This window comes from Erpetoichthys calabaricus, chromosome 18 (genome assembly GCF_900747795.2).
Source record: "Erpetoichthys calabaricus chromosome 18, fErpCal1.3, whole genome shotgun sequence".
Taxonomy (NCBI): Eukaryota; Metazoa; Chordata; class Cladistia; order Polypteriformes; family Polypteridae; genus Erpetoichthys; species Erpetoichthys calabaricus.
In genome coordinates, this window is record NC_041411.2 from 66734949 (window position 1) to 66752916 (window position 17968).

The 17968-nt window shown below is 35.3% G+C and overlaps 1 protein-coding gene across 1 annotated transcript in view; it reads right to left on the reverse strand.

Annotated features, from left to right (window-relative positions):
- The window catches only part of txnrd3 (thioredoxin reductase 3), a 34342-nt gene that overhangs the window by 11837 nt on the left and 4537 nt on the right, over positions 1 to 17968 (reverse strand). The window contains exons 3-12 of the mRNA XM_028824351.2: positions 13050 to 13159; positions 11746 to 11853; positions 9734 to 9806; positions 8454 to 8573; positions 7203 to 7345; positions 6325 to 6440; positions 4183 to 4408; positions 3522 to 3614; positions 3307 to 3383; positions 1942 to 2098 (exon numbers count right to left, since the gene is read on the reverse strand). Of these exons, the coding sequence (XP_028680184.1) occupies positions 1942 to 2098; positions 3307 to 3383; positions 3522 to 3614; positions 4183 to 4408; positions 6325 to 6440; positions 7203 to 7345; positions 8454 to 8573; positions 9734 to 9806; positions 11746 to 11853; positions 13050 to 13159 (1223 nt within the window). The remainder of the gene's footprint in view (positions 1 to 1941; positions 2099 to 3306; positions 3384 to 3521; positions 3615 to 4182; positions 4409 to 6324; positions 6441 to 7202; positions 7346 to 8453; positions 8574 to 9733; positions 9807 to 11745; positions 11854 to 13049; positions 13160 to 17968) is intronic.

The following is a 17968-nucleotide window of genomic DNA, read 5'->3' on the forward strand; positions in this document are numbered from 1 at the left end:
TTCCCTGCTTAAAACTCAACCTAGGATATTAATTCTTTTTTTATATTAGGTTGGCTAAATAATCTGTTGAAGCGCCTTCACCGTATATTCAGACAATAACAATAATCTGTTGAAGCGCCTTCACCGTATATTCAGACAATAACTGTTTTGAGTAATTTCTATTAACTTTACACGTCATTTCGGGGGTTGGGGGGGGAATTATTTCATAGCCTTGATCAGATAAGCGGAGAAATGGTGATGGACAGCTACTATGGTCAAGCCATTAAATGCAGGACTCTGACCACATCTCTCAAAGATACCAGTTATCAACCCGACCCCCCCATTTTAAGCGACAGTAGCAGCTTTGGATCATTCTTCTCCTGATACGTATTTCTTACAGAATTCCAGTGTTCTGACAGGTTCCGATTCAGTACCTGTGTACTATACATGAATATCCTTGGCATTTCCTCCTACTGAATAGATCTCCATCCCTATATGCCATCATCACCATATTTTACAATAGGAAAAGTTCAGCTTGGCTAGGATATGTCACAGATACTTCAGAGTAGCAAAGTCAACATGTTCCACTTTCTTCTTATCAAACCATAAGGGAGGACCTGAGATGCGAACCAATGATCTGCTTACTGCGAGGCAGCAGCACTACCAACGTACCATGCAGATGGAGCATCACAAGCAACTTTAGGACAACACTATATGCTAACAGTGAAGTGCATATTTACCCAAAAACACGGCTGCAGTTTTGCAATGCTGTAAAATTTAAAAACATATATTACTAGATATGAATAATTAATCATTTACTGAAATCAAATCACAAAGCACACCTTGTATTTTATAAATATTCGGTTTATCAGTTTTTTTTAAAGAAAGTATCTATAGTAATAATGAGCTACAGAACCGTTCCTATTATTAAAAAAAAAAAAAATCTTGGCGAGGAAAACTAGGGAGACGAGACGTGATCTTCTCAGAATGACAATTTGAAGTCCTGCAAGAGACACTATAACTTGCTCCCAGCTCTTAAAACAACAACAAGTGACAACCAAAACACACAGCTCGCCAGCAGATGATCCGACCGCTTCTCCGTGCGTGCGTTCATCCACCCTAACCCCACCCCCAACGCGAGCGGCACAGACGCAAAGGGGCAAAAGGACAGCTGCTGTTCAGGCTTTAAAATGATTGACGGGCAACGCAACAGCTGTAAGACAGCAGATGATCCGGCAGCAACTCTTTAGCAGGCGTTCAGCTGCCCCACCACTCCCTCCCCCCCAGCGATAAGAGATTTAACCATGCCTGGGGCCGGGAATAAAGAACAAGTATTGTTTTTACAACGTCACACGAGACAAGGCAGTGAGACATCGTTTAAAACAAGTCCATGGACACCTGACCTAGCAGTTGTTGGATTGCTTTTGGCAAACACACTTCATGTGCTCCCAGTTCTTAAAACAACGGACAAGCAAAACACACAGCTCACCAGAAGCAGAAAGCCAGCAGCTGATCCGACTGCTTCTCCTTAGTGTGTATTCAACCAACAAACCTACCCCCGCCCCCCACCCCCCCCCCCTTCACAACGTAAGCGGCAGAGACACGAAGAGACACGAAGTGCCTGCTGTACAGGCTTTGAAATGATCAGGGAGTGAGACAAACAGAACAGGCAGCTCGCCAGCAGCTGATGATCCGACGGCATCTCCGTAGCATGCGTTCAGCCGCATCCTCTTCACAACGCGAGCAGCGTTATACGTCCTGCGAGAAAGAGATGTAACCATGCCCGGGGCCGGAAATAAAGGACAAGTATGGTTTTTACAAGTTTTAAAGTAAGAGTGAAAATAATGCATATGTAACAATTCCCATAAAAACAACAATCTCTTTATATCTGGTAAACCAAACCCAGAGGTGGGCGAGCAAAGAGAGTTATTTAAAAAAAAAACAAAAAAAAACCACCCGCACCTTTACAGAGGACCCTCCAAACAGCCTTCGTGCAAGCAGTTTTCCAGCTTGAATTGCAACAGGAGTGAGTTCCAGTTTCCCATCAAGGATATCGCCAATGGCATAAATATATGGCACATTTGTCTGTTCCTCGTCATTTACTGGAATTTTACCATTCCTATAAAGCATATGATAATAATAACCAAAAACATTTCACAACACACTTTCCAAATACAGCTGCCAGTACTATTCAGACCAAAATAAAATTGGGAATTAACATTCTGAAGTTCTTACAAAAACTTTCTGGGACAAATAGAGAAAACATAGCTCATGAATGGCAATAAATCAATAAAATGTCCCAGTTAAGTAACTGAAATTATGTATGGTTTAACTATTTTGCTCCAAATGAAACATTTTAACAAAACTATTCAACACATTTAAAGGACACACTTAACTTGTTGATAGTTGTAAAGTCATGTAATGTTCTAACCCGATAATCCACATCAGGATTGGGGAAGATGCAAGCATAATGTGCAATGCAGGAACAAACCCTGGACAGGGCACTAGTCCATTGCAAGACACACACAAACAAGGACCAATTTAAATTCACCACTTCACCTAATCTGCATGACTTTAGACAGTGAGAGAGAACCAGACCACCCAGACAAAACCCAGAGACATGGGGAGAACATGCAAACCCTGGTTGTCTTACTGCGATGCAGCAACATTACCACTAAGCCACAATTCTTCCCTTATTTTAAAGTGAATGCAGTAAAAACAACAATTTTTTTTAAACAAACATTTTTAATGTATGAATAATACAGGAGTGTTCTCTTGGGTGCTATGTAATTGATAGCTGTCAATCATATCATCTTGTGTTAAGATGTAAGAACAGACATTACTACTGCATATTCCTCTCCTACAATCATCAATAAAAGGGTTGTGGGAAGATTTGCTTTAAGAATCCAGTGCACAATTACAGCAATTTCTTTCACTGACTAATCCACAACAGCCATCAACAAGTTGGCAATAATCTGAATAATTTACACCCATAATGTGATTATGTCAAAATAAATTGTATTCCCTGCCAAACATTTTTCATGGTCTCTGCTATACTCAGCAGTGGGTAGATGGAAGTTATCCGAGCAGCTGGTAGCACAGAAGAATATTCTTTGTAATCAAAAACAGTACATTACTTTAATATCATCTCGTTATAAGTAAAGAATCATAGACAGATGTAAGAACTCTCCTTACATGCACACACCTAATGATTAACATCAAAAGATACATTTTGTGAGTCATTAAGTGAATTTCCTTCACTTAACAGGTAAGAAATTACACAGAAGCGTTAGAAAAAAAAACATGTAAGATAAATAAGACACATACTTTTCATTGATTTGGACCCCAACTTTATCAAGACCAATTTTTCTGGTGCAAGCATCACGGCCAACTGCTATCAAAACCTAACAAGGATTATAAAAACAATGTTCATTACAAAAAGACCGAACAATCACAGTATTAAATTACATGAACAAAGAAGTTATGAACACTGCACTTTTTTTTTTTTTTTTTATTGCTTTTAAAAGTGTACCTTTACTTACAGTGTTGTATTCGCCTTCTATAACCTCATTACTTTCTGTAGATTTTGCTGTTACTTTTAACCTCCCAGGAGTTCCTTCCTCTAGCTGTTCAACCTATTAAGATAACGAACAATTATACCAGCAGATCTTGCAGAATGCATCTTTGTATAATATTTTGTTTGCAACACTTCTGTAGTTTCCTTTTCATTATTTCAGGAATGTCACTTGCCTTCCCGTGGAAAGGTACCTCTTTGAAAGTAAGGACCATTTTGAAATAGGAATTAAGCACAAAACAATGCATATATGCATAAAGGGTACAAATATTGTACAGCTCTCAAAGGAAATAAAAGATAAACCTTGCAGCCTCAGAAAGATCAAACCATTCTATTAGGTGATGTTACATAACCATTTTAATAATTTCAATGCATTTTCTTGCATACAGACACTTTCATCATAACCAAACTTTTAATTATGTATTCCGATCAATTGTGACTATATGCAACATTGTGCACTTTCTCCTAATCAGATTATTGGAAATGCTAATGTACCAGTGCATGTAAGATGAACTCTGTACTTTTGATACTGCCACCACCAATACAACATTCAAGCTATATACTTTTACTCTATTTTGCACCAGCTTTTTACACTGATCCCAGGTAAATACAAATCAGCAGCAAATTACCTTTATAGGCACAAATTTTCTGATAAACTTGACACCATGTTCTTCCATATACGCGCCTGCCTTTTCTGCCATTTCTTGGTCAAAACCTCTCAGAAGAATGGAACGGACCATTACTGTGACATCCAAACCAAGGCCTGCCAGGAAACCAGCACATTCAAGGGCGACATAAGATGCCCCCACAACTAGCGTCTTCCCAGGGCAGTATGACAGATAAAACAAATCATCACTACAAAAATAAGATATTTTTATTGTACATATGTAATACTACCATTCACAATATATTTTTCAAATATGTGTACAAAGAAAAGCTTAAATGTTAATTACAATACAGAAGAGGTGATTACCAGTAATAATACATAGAGAATGTGGTTAGTGAGCAAAGTGAAAATATAAACTCTATTTCAAAAACAATTTTAATCTCAGACATTTTAAAATTAATTTGAAGAAAATTCATAGGAGTGTTGAAAGCAGCACCTGGGAGGGAGCACCTTGTGCTGTAGTTGTGTATGGCATTTATTTGTTTACTTCAGTGTAATGTTCCCGTTTTTCCCCCAGTGGTCTTTATGTCATCTGGCAGCCAAAAATGTCTCTAACCTTGCAATACACACAACCATGAATAAGTGTGAAAACTATGAAAGAATCTTTTAATTAGTCAAGTCGTATACTGCTATTCACTGAGCATAATAGCTCCACTTCCTGAGATTATAGCAACTGCAGCCCTTAAATATATAACATGTATTTGAACTAATACCCTTTGCAGGTTGTTTCAGGAGGTAAATCTGACATTGCCTTTACCCAATTACATGAACCCCATAAGCCCTAAAATTAATGCATTCCTATAATTCTCACCTCCTTTCAATAATTTAACGTATAATGTAAAGCAGGGGTAGGCAACGTCGGTCCTGGAGTGCCACAGTATGTTCAGGTTTTTGTTCCAACCCAGTTCCTTAACGAGAACTCAATTATTGCTGATGAAGCACATATTGCTTAAGTGACATTTTAATGCTTCATTTTAGTGGTCTCGCTTGTTAAGGTTCTCCAACCTTAATTGCTTATTTCAGTCTTAAACTGCTGCATTCAGTGTTTTAATTTATCCTTATTAGCAATAAGATGTAAAACAGGGGTAGGCAATGTCGGTCCTGGTGAGCCGCAGTGGCTACAGGTTTTCATTCAACCCAATTGCTTAATTAGAAACCAATCATTGCCAATCTCAGACCTTATTTAATTTTATGGCTTGTTAGTCTGTGCAATGTAAGGCTTTTATATCGTAGATTTTGTTCCTTTCCAAGGATATCATCCAAATGATTTGAAGCCTAAAACAGATCATTTTCAGTCTGTCACATTTTTCTATTAAGTGTTTTATTAAATCAAACCGTGCATGATGAACACGCACAGATGTAGTTGGAAAAAAGCTAGCTGGAGAACTGCTGGCTGCTTTGTCTTTTACATCTTATTGCTAATAAGGAGCAATTAAAACACTGAATGCAGCAGTTTAAGATTGAAATAAGCACTTAAGGTTGGAGAACCTTAACAAGCGAGACCACTAAAATGAAGCATTAAAATGTCACTTAAGCAATATGTGCTTCATCAGCAATAATTGAGTTCTCGTTAAGGAACTGGGTTGGAACAAAAACCTGCACATACTGTGGCACTCCAGGACCGACGTTGCCTACCCCTGATGTAAAGCAAACAGTATTCTGATCTCTTACCAATTACAAACATTAGAAAATGAAATTTAATTGAAAATCCTACATGCCTTTTTTGTTATCATGCAGGTTTGAATGTGATTCAATTTAAAATTTGTAGGTATGCTTTTTGTGAGTAACTCATTACAATTTATTGCAATACAATTAAAACACTATGTACTCATTTCGTGTTATAAAAAAAAAATACAGTATTTATATTTTTGCCACCATCATTAATTAATTGATGTATTTAATCAATGCAACCTCCAAGTAAATCATTCATCAATTATTAATTGCAGCCACCAGCCCCAACTGGCCAGGGTAAGCAACCAATGTTGTTCAATAAGGATTTCTTAAAGGACACACAGTAAATTTGCAATAACTGCAACAGCATATTAATATTTCACCAGATCGTTTTTTTTAAAAACATATATAAAGACAAAAGAAGAACTCTGACCTGGTAATACAGTACTCCTTATCACCTGGAATACCCAAATATCTTGGACGTTCCCCGGTAGCAAGGACAAATGTTGCTGCTGTGTGGAAAATTTCCTTGCCTCGTGCGTTTGTTGCCTAATGGAAATATCAGATAAAAATTAAAGGCCTTATGAATTACTTTCATTTTTTCTGAAGAAAGGAACTATTAATTTTTCTTTCAAATGGCTACATTATAATTCACCTTTAAATTTTCTTAGCTTTCATCCTTTCCAATTGTTTTTCAGAATACTTGGCAAACGATCACAGTTAACTTAAGTAACATTACATGATCCAGCATAACCCCTTTAAAACATATTCCACCACTGAGCAGAGGTAGTGTAATCAGTCCATGCCATGTAAGGTATAATACAAATAAATCAAACTGGCAAACCATCAATATTCAGGACTAATATATAGTTCAGATTTTATCACAAATAAAAAACTATTGATGGTGTCTATTTAAAAAAAAAAAAACAAATTGAAAAACCTAGTATATACAGACTGTACCACATTTATTGCTACTTACATTTTTAAATTATATGTATCTGACCAAAAAGTCACTTGACTGTCATATATAAAAAAGTGACCAAAGGTGGTAAAATAAAATACCATTTTTATTAATTATTAGCCAGACAGGAAAAAGCTTCACAAAGACATACACTAATCAAGTGAATTATTTCCCAAAGCTACCACCAAATCCATTTCCAAATGTTAAACAGACAAGAAGCTTTAAGCAAAACAAACATCCCAAAAGTTTTACTCATTAATTTTATTAATTTCTACTCTACTACTATATTGTATTCATATTCTTGAAGAAAGCAACAGTTTTATAAAATTGAAAATCAAAATATTATTTACCTTAATTTTATGTGGTTCTACAAATTCGGCATAGGAGTTCAAATAAGCAACGTTCTTGTTTCTTAATTCTACACGATATCCCCAATTCAAAGAACCAATATAATTTGAGATGGCATCTTTCATTGTTGACCAATTGTGCGTGACTATAAAAAGAAATTTTAACAACTATCAAAAACTAGACACAGTTAATTATATGATTTTAAAAATTCCAAATGCAACTTTAAACTCAAATTGCAACTAAAATTAAAATATCACTGTCCTCTCACAACTTCAGGGCCTCAAATGACTGGACAAGTTCTTTTATTCCCTACCTGTCTCTAGACACCAAAGTATATATAAAATGGCAAATCAGATTTAAAAAAAAAAAAAAAAGCACAAGAGCAGAATGTTGAATGATAAAAGACAAAACTGCACATATTAATTTGTTCCAGCATGGTTTACAATGTACTAATGCCGACAAAGCACAAAGTGGTTAGTTCCACTTAGCATAAAAATCATTCATTCAAGATTTACAAAAACCAAACAACAACATTAGGCTGGATTTTTAAAATATTTATATATCTATATCACAGACAGAAAACCAGATATGAGAGATATCCCTCACACCAAATTAAGTACTATAAACAGATTAAGAAAAATGTTTTCTCCACTGCAAATGAGCACAGGCTGTATGTTCTTACATTTTCATTAGGAAAAATGCTGGATATACAATACTGTACACATCTGACATTAACAATGCAGTAACCAAACTACTTTCTGGTACATTGCAGAGTACTCTGGCCTACACAGAATTTAAGAGTTATTAATTTGGTTAGGCTGCTAAACAGTAGGGAAAGGCCTAAATCATTTACTGTATTTTATCACTACCATTAACTTAGGTATATAAAGCAGCAGCAAAGGTTAATATTTTAAAGACAAACTGTCAGAAATAATTACCTTTAATGTAAAATTGGCTGTAAAGAAATATTAGATGCTTCCAGCTGCTAACAGTTTTATGTTTATGGTAATACCAATTGAAAAATATTTTTTTATGTTCTGATACAATAGGTTTACAAGATTAAATGCAGGATGTACTGTAACAAACATAACACAGAACAGTCTCATCCCAGGTCTTGGAGGACTAGAATCAAACAAGCAATGGATGAAAAGCATTAAATAGTTCTGGACAAGGACCAGTCATTCGCAGGGCTCATTCACACTCAAACAAGGACAAGCTGCATTTAAAAAAAAACCAAAAAAAAAAAAACTAACCTTTGTCTTCATATTCCCAGCCAAAATTTTTTGAATCTTTAAGTGACATCCCCAAGGTGGCGGCTTGGTGCATGAGCTTTTTAGGAATACATCCAACATTTACACATGTGCCTCCAAGTCCTTAAAAAAAGTCAACAAGAGGTAAAAACTTCTCCTTCTTTGAGCAAACCAAGAACTAATTTTAAAATACACGATTTATTCAAACCTGAATCTGCAGTATTTTAACAAACTATTTTCTAGTTATGTAATAATCAATTGAATAGCAGCTGGTCAGGGTCATCATATTTTCACTCCAAATTGTGTAAACCCGTATTAATTGCTCAAATTTAGGGAATTTTACAGTTCATAAAGTAAAACAGTTGCCTGCTCTGTCTGTTTATGAGTTAGGATTTAATTGTTTCTCTAATTACTTGGAAATAAACAAGTTGACATGAGACAGACAAATGATGAATGTGAAGGTAAATTAACCCATGTGGATCAAAAAAAAAACAAAAAAAACAAAAAAAACAGTAATGCTAGTATACCACAATGATATCCAGAGAACGTCACACACGACATTTTATGAATATTCTTCCTTCTATCCTTATCAAAGGATAATCAAAACAACATATAGAGGAATGTCCATCCATCCATCTTCCAACCCGCTGAATCCGAACACAGGGTCACGGGGGTCTGCTGGAGCCAATCCCAGCCAACACAGGGCACGAGGCAGGGAACCAATCCTGGGCAGGGTGCCAACCCACCGCAGGACACACACAAACACACCCACACACCAAGCACACACTAGGGCCAATTTAGAATCGCCAATCCACCTAACCTGCATGTCTTTGGACTGTGGGAGGAAACCGGAGCGCCCGGAGGAAACCCCCACAGACACGGGGAGAACATGAAAACTCCACGCAGGGAGGACCCGGGAAGCGAACCCAGGTCCCCAGATCTCCCAACTGCGAGGCAGCAGCGCTACCCACTGCGCCACCGTGCCGCCCATAGAGGAATGTGAAGGTCATATATTTGTATTGCAAAAGAGAGATGCCCATATCAAAACTTAATGATGAGGTGCAGTTAAACAGTGATTTCATTGTGAGGGCAGAATCTGATGAAAGAAACTTTTTTTCTTACTGAAGAACATAAGTTGCCTTAAAATCATGTCTTACAGTGTAACAATTAGGTTAAACTCTTCAAAACCTTAATGTCAAATATTTAAATCATTCTAGTTAAACAAAGAGACATTCAATTAAACCAACAGTTTTAATTGACAACAATTAACTATTTCTTCTTACCCCATTTAGTTCCTTTTGGCGTAGGAACAACATAATCCAGAACCATTACTTTCTTTCCTAATGATGCAGCTTCCTAGTTAAAAATGAATAAAAACAAACAGCATTTAATATTACATTTACAGCATACTGTGATATATTAAAGAACTAAGTATTTCACATTTTAGCAAAAATAAAAAAACTGCAAACTCTGAACCCAATTATTAATAAGTAATCTGTGAATTATATAAAAATATTTCTGGGTAGGGGAGGAAATGTCCAACTTGACTTGAACAGAATGTAAAACTATTGTCTCACTGATCTGCTATTTATTGATTGTAATGTAATCAATATAAGCGATACAAATATTAAAATACATTTTTTTTTTTTTAAATGTGTCCTAATACCAATTTAATCAACACATAAATGCAGTAAGAAATATTTATGGAGTATTTGCATGTACCTAATGGCTGTAAAAAAAATGAACTACTTAAATTAAATGTGGCAGAGTTAGTGACAGAAGGAAGGCGTTTTAGGGGAGAGAGAGAGAAAAGGGCATACCTTCCTCAGAAGTTTTACATAGTCGCTCTTAATTGTCTAAGGATTAAGGTTTGTTTTGTGCTCCTGAATTAAACCTAATAAACCAGTCACAGCTACTTTCACTCACTAACTGATGGAAATACTGCCCTGGAGCACCAGTCCATCATAGAGACCACTTATACAAACCTACAAGTTAACTAGCAATACCACATTACCCTTAACATGCAGCCTCTTAGGATGTGGGAGGAAACTAAAATGCCTGGACAAAAACAGACAAGAATATGCAAACTACACAAACTGTCTTTAGATGTGGCACTTGAAGTCAGCATGCTGGTTCTGTACACCACAAGCAAGCATGAATATATTACACACAACCAAATACCATATATGACTGTGTAGTTGAGTACAGAAAGGGAGAGGTCAGTGTGGAGAAGCAATACCTTCAAATTAACAGCTTCTTTATGATGAAGCAGCAAAATGTCCATTAATACAAGAAATGAACTTTACACTTTAACTTAAATTTGAGTCACATAATCCCCTCTGGGATTAATACAGCTTACCAAAAAAAATATAAAGAGTAATGACAATAAAGTACTCACACAGCACTTGTGGACTTTGATACTTAGGTATATAACATGAAAACACAGTAGTTTAAGGTGACACAGAGGAATTATGAAAGAACCTGTGGTGGCTCTACAGGTACACTATTAATATGGCCTTTGTCCTTAAAGAAACTGTTAGAATCATGGGGCAAAAATAGCTTAGGCCTGCATTACTCTAGACTTCACCTCATTTCGCAGAATTTTTGTGTCACTCCCGTTTTTGATTATGGCCACTTCTCTTTCAAAAAAAAAAAAAAAATATATATATTTGAAACGTACATACAATTAACTGTGAGCAAATAAAGACGGAAAGGCTCAGCAATGATTTTAAGTATCAGGGCTTTCAACAAGATGCTTAAATTCTAAATGTATACAGATATACTTCAAGGTTAGGAAATATCTTTCACTTTCCTACCGTAACACATAAATTACCACATTAAGTACAGGCTGTAGCCTAACTTTAAACTGATGTATAATTGCAGCAGACATACTGTAGATATATGTGAATACGCTTAACTTACAAAGAAAGTGACCATCGCCTGCAACTCCAAAATTGATAAATCAGCCTAACGCAGCTTAAGGGTATGATCAGCTCATTGCTCAAAAAATAAACACTAAAACTAACTGCAATGTGGACAGGTTTCTAGTACCAATCCCTATTTAACTATTTGTAATTTTTAGCTTTGTGAAATCCAACAAACATGAAGATTAAAATATTTGAGCACTAGGATAATATCACATTTAAAGCAAAAGCATGAGAAATAGCATAAACTGTGACAAATATTAAGCACAACAAAGTCTGCCTGATGCAAAGGATAATGCACAGAAAGCAGAATACATAAAATAATTTGCTGAGGTCTACTTAACTGCTATAGATGCCATAACAGATCATACCTTAGAACATGCAAGACCACCTGAACCACCCCCAATAACAATGAGGTCATAATCATAGGATTCAGTGCAAATCCCTAGGAGTCTCTGAAGCACTCCATCATCATGAGCCTGCAAGAGTAAATGTACAACAGTTAGAAACTGCAAAACAACACAAAGATATCAGATTTGTAACATAAGAAGCAAACCGAAGGAAAAAAAAAAAGAAAAACAAAAAAAGCATAAACTTAAAATATATGAAATATTATTGCCCTGCACTCCAAATATCTGGATTCTATAGTGAATAAAGCCAATTCATTTTCACAAATGCATAGAGGAATTGGGTCATTTCTAATTACTGAATATATGTTGTATAAACTACTATTTAATTTTTATAAATACAAAACTCATATTTGTATTTAAAGTGGAGGTTATTTTGCATGGGTGAATTGACATTGTACATCATGAAGAAAATTTCTGAACATTATACCACACAGCCTCAATAACATTAGTTAACCATCTGTAATTAGGAATATCTATATTCCATTTGGTGCCAATTAACAACAAAAATGGTACATTGGCCATTACAAAGTAAAATAGGGAGAGAGAAAATAAAATCTAATCAACAATTTCCACCACTGAACCTATTTTTGATAAATCCCAAATTAATTTCAGAAGGTAATAATTCATGGACCTCTGGTTTTCTATCAAATAAAGGCCTAGAAACTTAAAATTAGGTAAAGCTCTAATCAAAAGAGGGTTGTTTTATGAGTGCGCCTTGAAAAGTACTAGTACCTATTTGGTACCCCAATGCTGAGCTCTGCAACAACATTTAAAAAAAGAAAATTTATATACAGATGTGCAAGATCCCCAGACTACTATGACGCTCGTTGCATTTTAATGTAAGCATTTTAGAAACTAAACAGTTAAGTAAAAGTAAAATGACTACAGCAGTTATAAAGTTTATAAATAATATTCACTTGAAGCACACTAAATAGCACTATGGGGAAGTAAAAACACACACCAAACACACTTTTATAGTTAATATGTCACTTCCTCAGTTGTGCTACTTTCATTAGTTCAATGGAGGCCTAGTGTACCAAAAAGCAACAAATTTTAACAACTGAATATACACATCCACTATCCAATATAATTTATCTAATATATTTTTTCAGAAATGCAGGAAAATATACAACTTTTGCAAGTATCATCATTAACATACATTCTGTAATGCTGAAAATTAGTATCCGCTTATTTATAATTAGAATAGGCATTTTGCCTAAGAAGTAATTCATTAAATGATTCATTAAAAGTTGTTCAAAAAATACCTGCATAGTTTTATCGCAACCTCCAATGTGTGTTTTATTGACAAATACATTGGGCACTGTTTTCTGGCCAGTCATCTCCATCAACACAGCTTGGAAGTTTGGTCCCTCATCTAAAAGAAATAGCACACAAATCCAAATGTGTTTATATAATCATTCTACAAGATCATCATTATATAAGAATATGCAGCGTTTTTCTTTATTTGACCATTTAAATCCATTGAATTCCCTCAACCAATGACATACAAATATATGATAGGAAGAAATGCACCAACCCATGTGACAGTCATCAGGGTGTGTAAAAAGGTCATAATGGTGGGAAAACAGGCTTGGGCAGGGGCACTAGTTCTGAGAAGTATGATATGGATCCCAAGAATAGCCATCCCAGAGAAACAAGGGTAGTGCAACTACAAGTCTTCCAACCAGTTAAAATCCAGAACAGAGTCTCCTCGATACTGAGGATGGATACCTGTCTGTTTTATTTGTAATTAGTCTTCATTCTATATTGATAATCCATTTTGGAGTATAATTTATTAATAGTGTTGACATCATTGGTCCTTATAAGAGTTCTGGAAAGATTTCTGATGATTAAAATGTACAGACTATGTTTTTTTTATTTTAGTCACTGAGGAGTACAGTGTGGAGAGTGATTCAATTGAGCAAATTTAATTGACAAGGCAGTAATGTGAGCAAAGTCAATACATTACAATATTCTTTGAGGACAACTGTAATACCTGAAGAAGCAGAAGAGAATCTATTAAAACTAAAGATAGCCAGAGATACCCGAAACAACAGCAGATCCAAAAGTTTGGCCAAGAAAAGTTTTGGCTTGGTAGCATCCCTTGGAAAAAGGTACAATCCTGAAGATTGGTACTAAGTATGAAGCTTGATATATATGTGTATATGTTGTACAAGTTTTACATCGCATCAGTTAGGGATATCCCTGTGCAACTACGTATTGACTACTAATACTTGAATATTAAATTTCTATATATTTTCCTAAGTTGTATATCATACTGCCACTGCCTCCTAATGAGAATGAAGCAAGTCACAGCATTCACACCAAGATGTATGAACTGCTGCTTCTTTCCTAAAGTCTAAGACCGACTCCATGGTTTTAAGGTGGAGATTTTGTCCAGGCACCACTGAATCAAAAAGCAAAACTATTAGCTATTAGTCTCTATAAACCATCTCACTATTGTTGGTCATCAGGCCTACAAGACTAGTGTCACGAACAAATTTAATGGCAAGTAGAAGTGTTGTATTTTGCTACACTGTTGTAGGTGGAGAAAAACACAAAAGTACAGCACACTACCCGTGAGGCACAAGTGATGTGGATGATCTGAACTAGCTTGCTCATGTCAGTTATAAAGTCTAAAATCTGGTTGCTGATCGTTATTGTAAGTCCATAATTTAGGAGCCTGAAGATAACTTAATGCAGTGATAAGTAAATCAGAAGTGGCATACATTTTCTAGAATGTTAAGCTTAATGTGTACCAGCAAGAGTCTTTCAAATAATTCACTTAGAATGTGAGAGAATGCCCAACTACCTGGTAATTATTGAAGAAGTCCAATTCTTAGTTATTGGTCACAGAGATATCATCCTTGTGAAGCTGAGAGTAATTAAAGGCATTAAAAATATAAAAACCATTAAAAATATAAAAACCATCAGTTAATTGGTCACTATAGATTTTTTATGGCACACCCATTGGGAATCACTGGGAAAAGCCAATTTACATTATTTTGTTTTAAAATACTACTTATGTCGTGAACCAAAACAAAGAAGGCCTGAATTATTGAATGTTGTAGCAACTCTATGGGAAAGACATTTACTGTGACTATCAAAATATGAAAAGAAAGAAATAAGTTCACCTAGGAGAGAAAAGGGAGCTACAACTAGATGAGACTTTAACTGAACTAGCAAGGAAATTAGACATAATCTGTGTGACAGTCAAGGAAAAAAAAAAATACCCAACATACTGTACCTATGTCCAATGTTTTATATTTTGTGACAAAATGAAGCATTATAAGAAGTTTTTTTTTTAACTCTTACTTCTTATATACAGAATACATTAAAATCATTTTCAGCATATTGGCCAACAAAAATATCTTTTATGTTTGTAAAGCTGATAGTTCATTTTACATTTTATTACAATGTCAACTAATAACATACATTTCTGGTTGTATTAGAAGAGGAACCAGGTGCTTGATATATTTATAAATTGGCAGCATACTCTATCAGACAAAGTTTTGATTTCTAACTTAAAAAATACTACATATGAGTTTTGCAGTCTTCAGTGCAGTGAACTGTGGAAAATCATGGATGAGAGAACACCATGGTGGTTGGGGAGGAAAGCGGTCTATTCTCCCTCTAGCACTTGTTGATATCTAGGTAGAAAGTGGGTGCAGCAGGAAGCAAAATAAAAACATTTACTGGATAAACACACTGGACAGACGAGCTTATAAAGGTGATTGTTAAGGATGCACAGATACTATTAGTTAGTACAAAGTCATGTTAGACAAAATGTAAACAGATACTCGGTATAAACTGTGGCTAGAATCTTCATCTCATGCAAAAGAAGGGAAGAGCCTGTAGTAGTGGATTTTCTTTTTTAAATGTGAGAAACTAGGACATTAGCTGTACAAAACAATCCCTGTTAAATGGTGCTTGGATAACAGACAGATTCCTTTATGGTGTTGCATCTTTGTGTTTGAGCAGAATTATTTCAAACAAAAAGTTTATTTCAACTAGGGCTGCAACAATTAATCGATGCAAAAGACAAAACATTTGATTAAAATTAATTTTCTTAATTAGTTGTCCCTGTCCCACACAGTACCACCGTATTTTTTCAGACACTAAAGATGTCTGTATAAAGCATTACTTGTTTGTTGTCATTATTACTAACAAGTGCACTGAACTAAAACAATGTTTTAGTAAATATGTTAGCTAAACACGATAAGACTAGTCTGTTAAAAGTACTTGTTAAATTTTACTTTGGACAGAGATGCATTTTCACCCTTACTAGATATTTATGCCAGGGCTGGCAACTTGTTAACAGTCACCTTGTGGACCTAAAAAATAAAAAAAAAATAAAATAAAAAACTACTTATCAACAGCTATCAAAATTGAGCTGCAATAACATCCTATATAAACATAACCAATCAGGCTGGCTCAGTAAAACCCTAGTTTTAACATTAAAAAGTCTATGCACATCTCAAGTATAATAGTGCTGGGCTCTTCCAATGTTCTCCCTTAAATCAGTGCAGACAGCCTGATGACCATCTCACAGCCTTCATGTCACAGGAAATGATGCCCTGAAATAGCTATACTGAATAACACCTATGATTTATCCTTGAGTATAAAAAATTTCTCCCACTTCACTTTGCCTTCTATATCTGAAACAACTGCAAAGGGTAACTGTTTTTAGAAAAAGAGCTACTCTGAGTGAAATCATTTTTGTGTTGCACAGAACATTTTGCATAGGATTTTTGAGGGATTATTAAAGCACACTTACTGTATGTGGTAACCCATTAAATTAAGATATCCCGTAGGTCACTTTTGGAAAAAGTGAAAAATTGCCAAAGAACATCAAGAATGTAAAATGAACAATCAGATTTATGTTCATCACTATTTTTATAAATAATAAAATGTTTACATGTGATAAGGGCAATAACAAACAATGGTATGGGTTTCCTTGTTGTGCAGACATTGCACGCTTCAGAATAAAACACAAAGCCATGCTAATACTGTATTGGCAGTCCAGAAAAATACCTGTTAGTGAAAAGTTTAATATATAATCATTGAATGCTTTGCAGCTGCATTAGCCAGCTACCCTTTTCTTCAAGTTATAGATGTTTTATAAAGTATGTAGTTTGCATGCACATTTCTTTCATAACAAGAAGTCCCATTTAGGTTTATTGTTGGATCTTTTGGATTCAAATCACATAACAGTGACTTTAACCTATCATAATTATAACATTTTATGTGTAAAATGAAAACCAAGTGAGCATTCAATGATTATCAGTGAAAATACTACGAATTTCTAATATGCATTTATATGTAGAAAATTTGTCTTTACTTTTTTGTGTACAGTACGATTCAGATTGCTGAGACTTAAATTACCAGACTTTGCAAATTTTAATTATACTTTAGTGAATTATGTATAGTACAATTAATCCAGTTTTCTTGGCAGTTTTTCCCACAACACAAACAAGACCGATTATTGAGGAGTTGAAACATTTTGAACAACTAGCTGATTAATAATGAAATGATTTCTTCAATTTGTTTACAGTGAATACTTGAGTAATGTAATAAACTATATTCCTCTGGGTGCTCCTGTTAGCTCCCACATTCCAAAGTCATGCAGGTCAGGTGGACTGGCAATAGTAGATTGGCCCTTGTGTGTGTGTGTGTGTGTGTGAGCGAGAGAGAGAGAGAGAGAACACATGTGTGCTCGCCCTGCAAAGGACTGGCGCCCTGTCCAGGCTTTGTTTCTGTGCCCTATGCTGGCTGGGATAAGCTCCAGATACCCCTGTGACCTTGTTCAGGACTAAGCGGGTCAGAAAATGAATTGACTTTCTTACATCTGGATTCACAAAAGCTATTAAGAAAATAGATTTGAAATAAAAAGATGCAAACTGTGAAAGCCCACACAAGAATTTGGCACAAGTAGCAAAGCAAATACACATCAATTTATGTCTATGTTTTTGCTTTTACATTCTAAATATATACAGGTCAAATCCTGTTATAGCAAATACCAAAGTAACAAAATTTTCCGAATAACGAAAACTTTTTGTGGGCATGGGCAAACATTCATACAACATCACGTTAAGTTAATTTAGTTTTAACAAAATGTAAATTTCAGTATAACAAGTGTTTTTTCTACCAGAAATGGCCAATGCTTAATGCAGTGCCTACACTT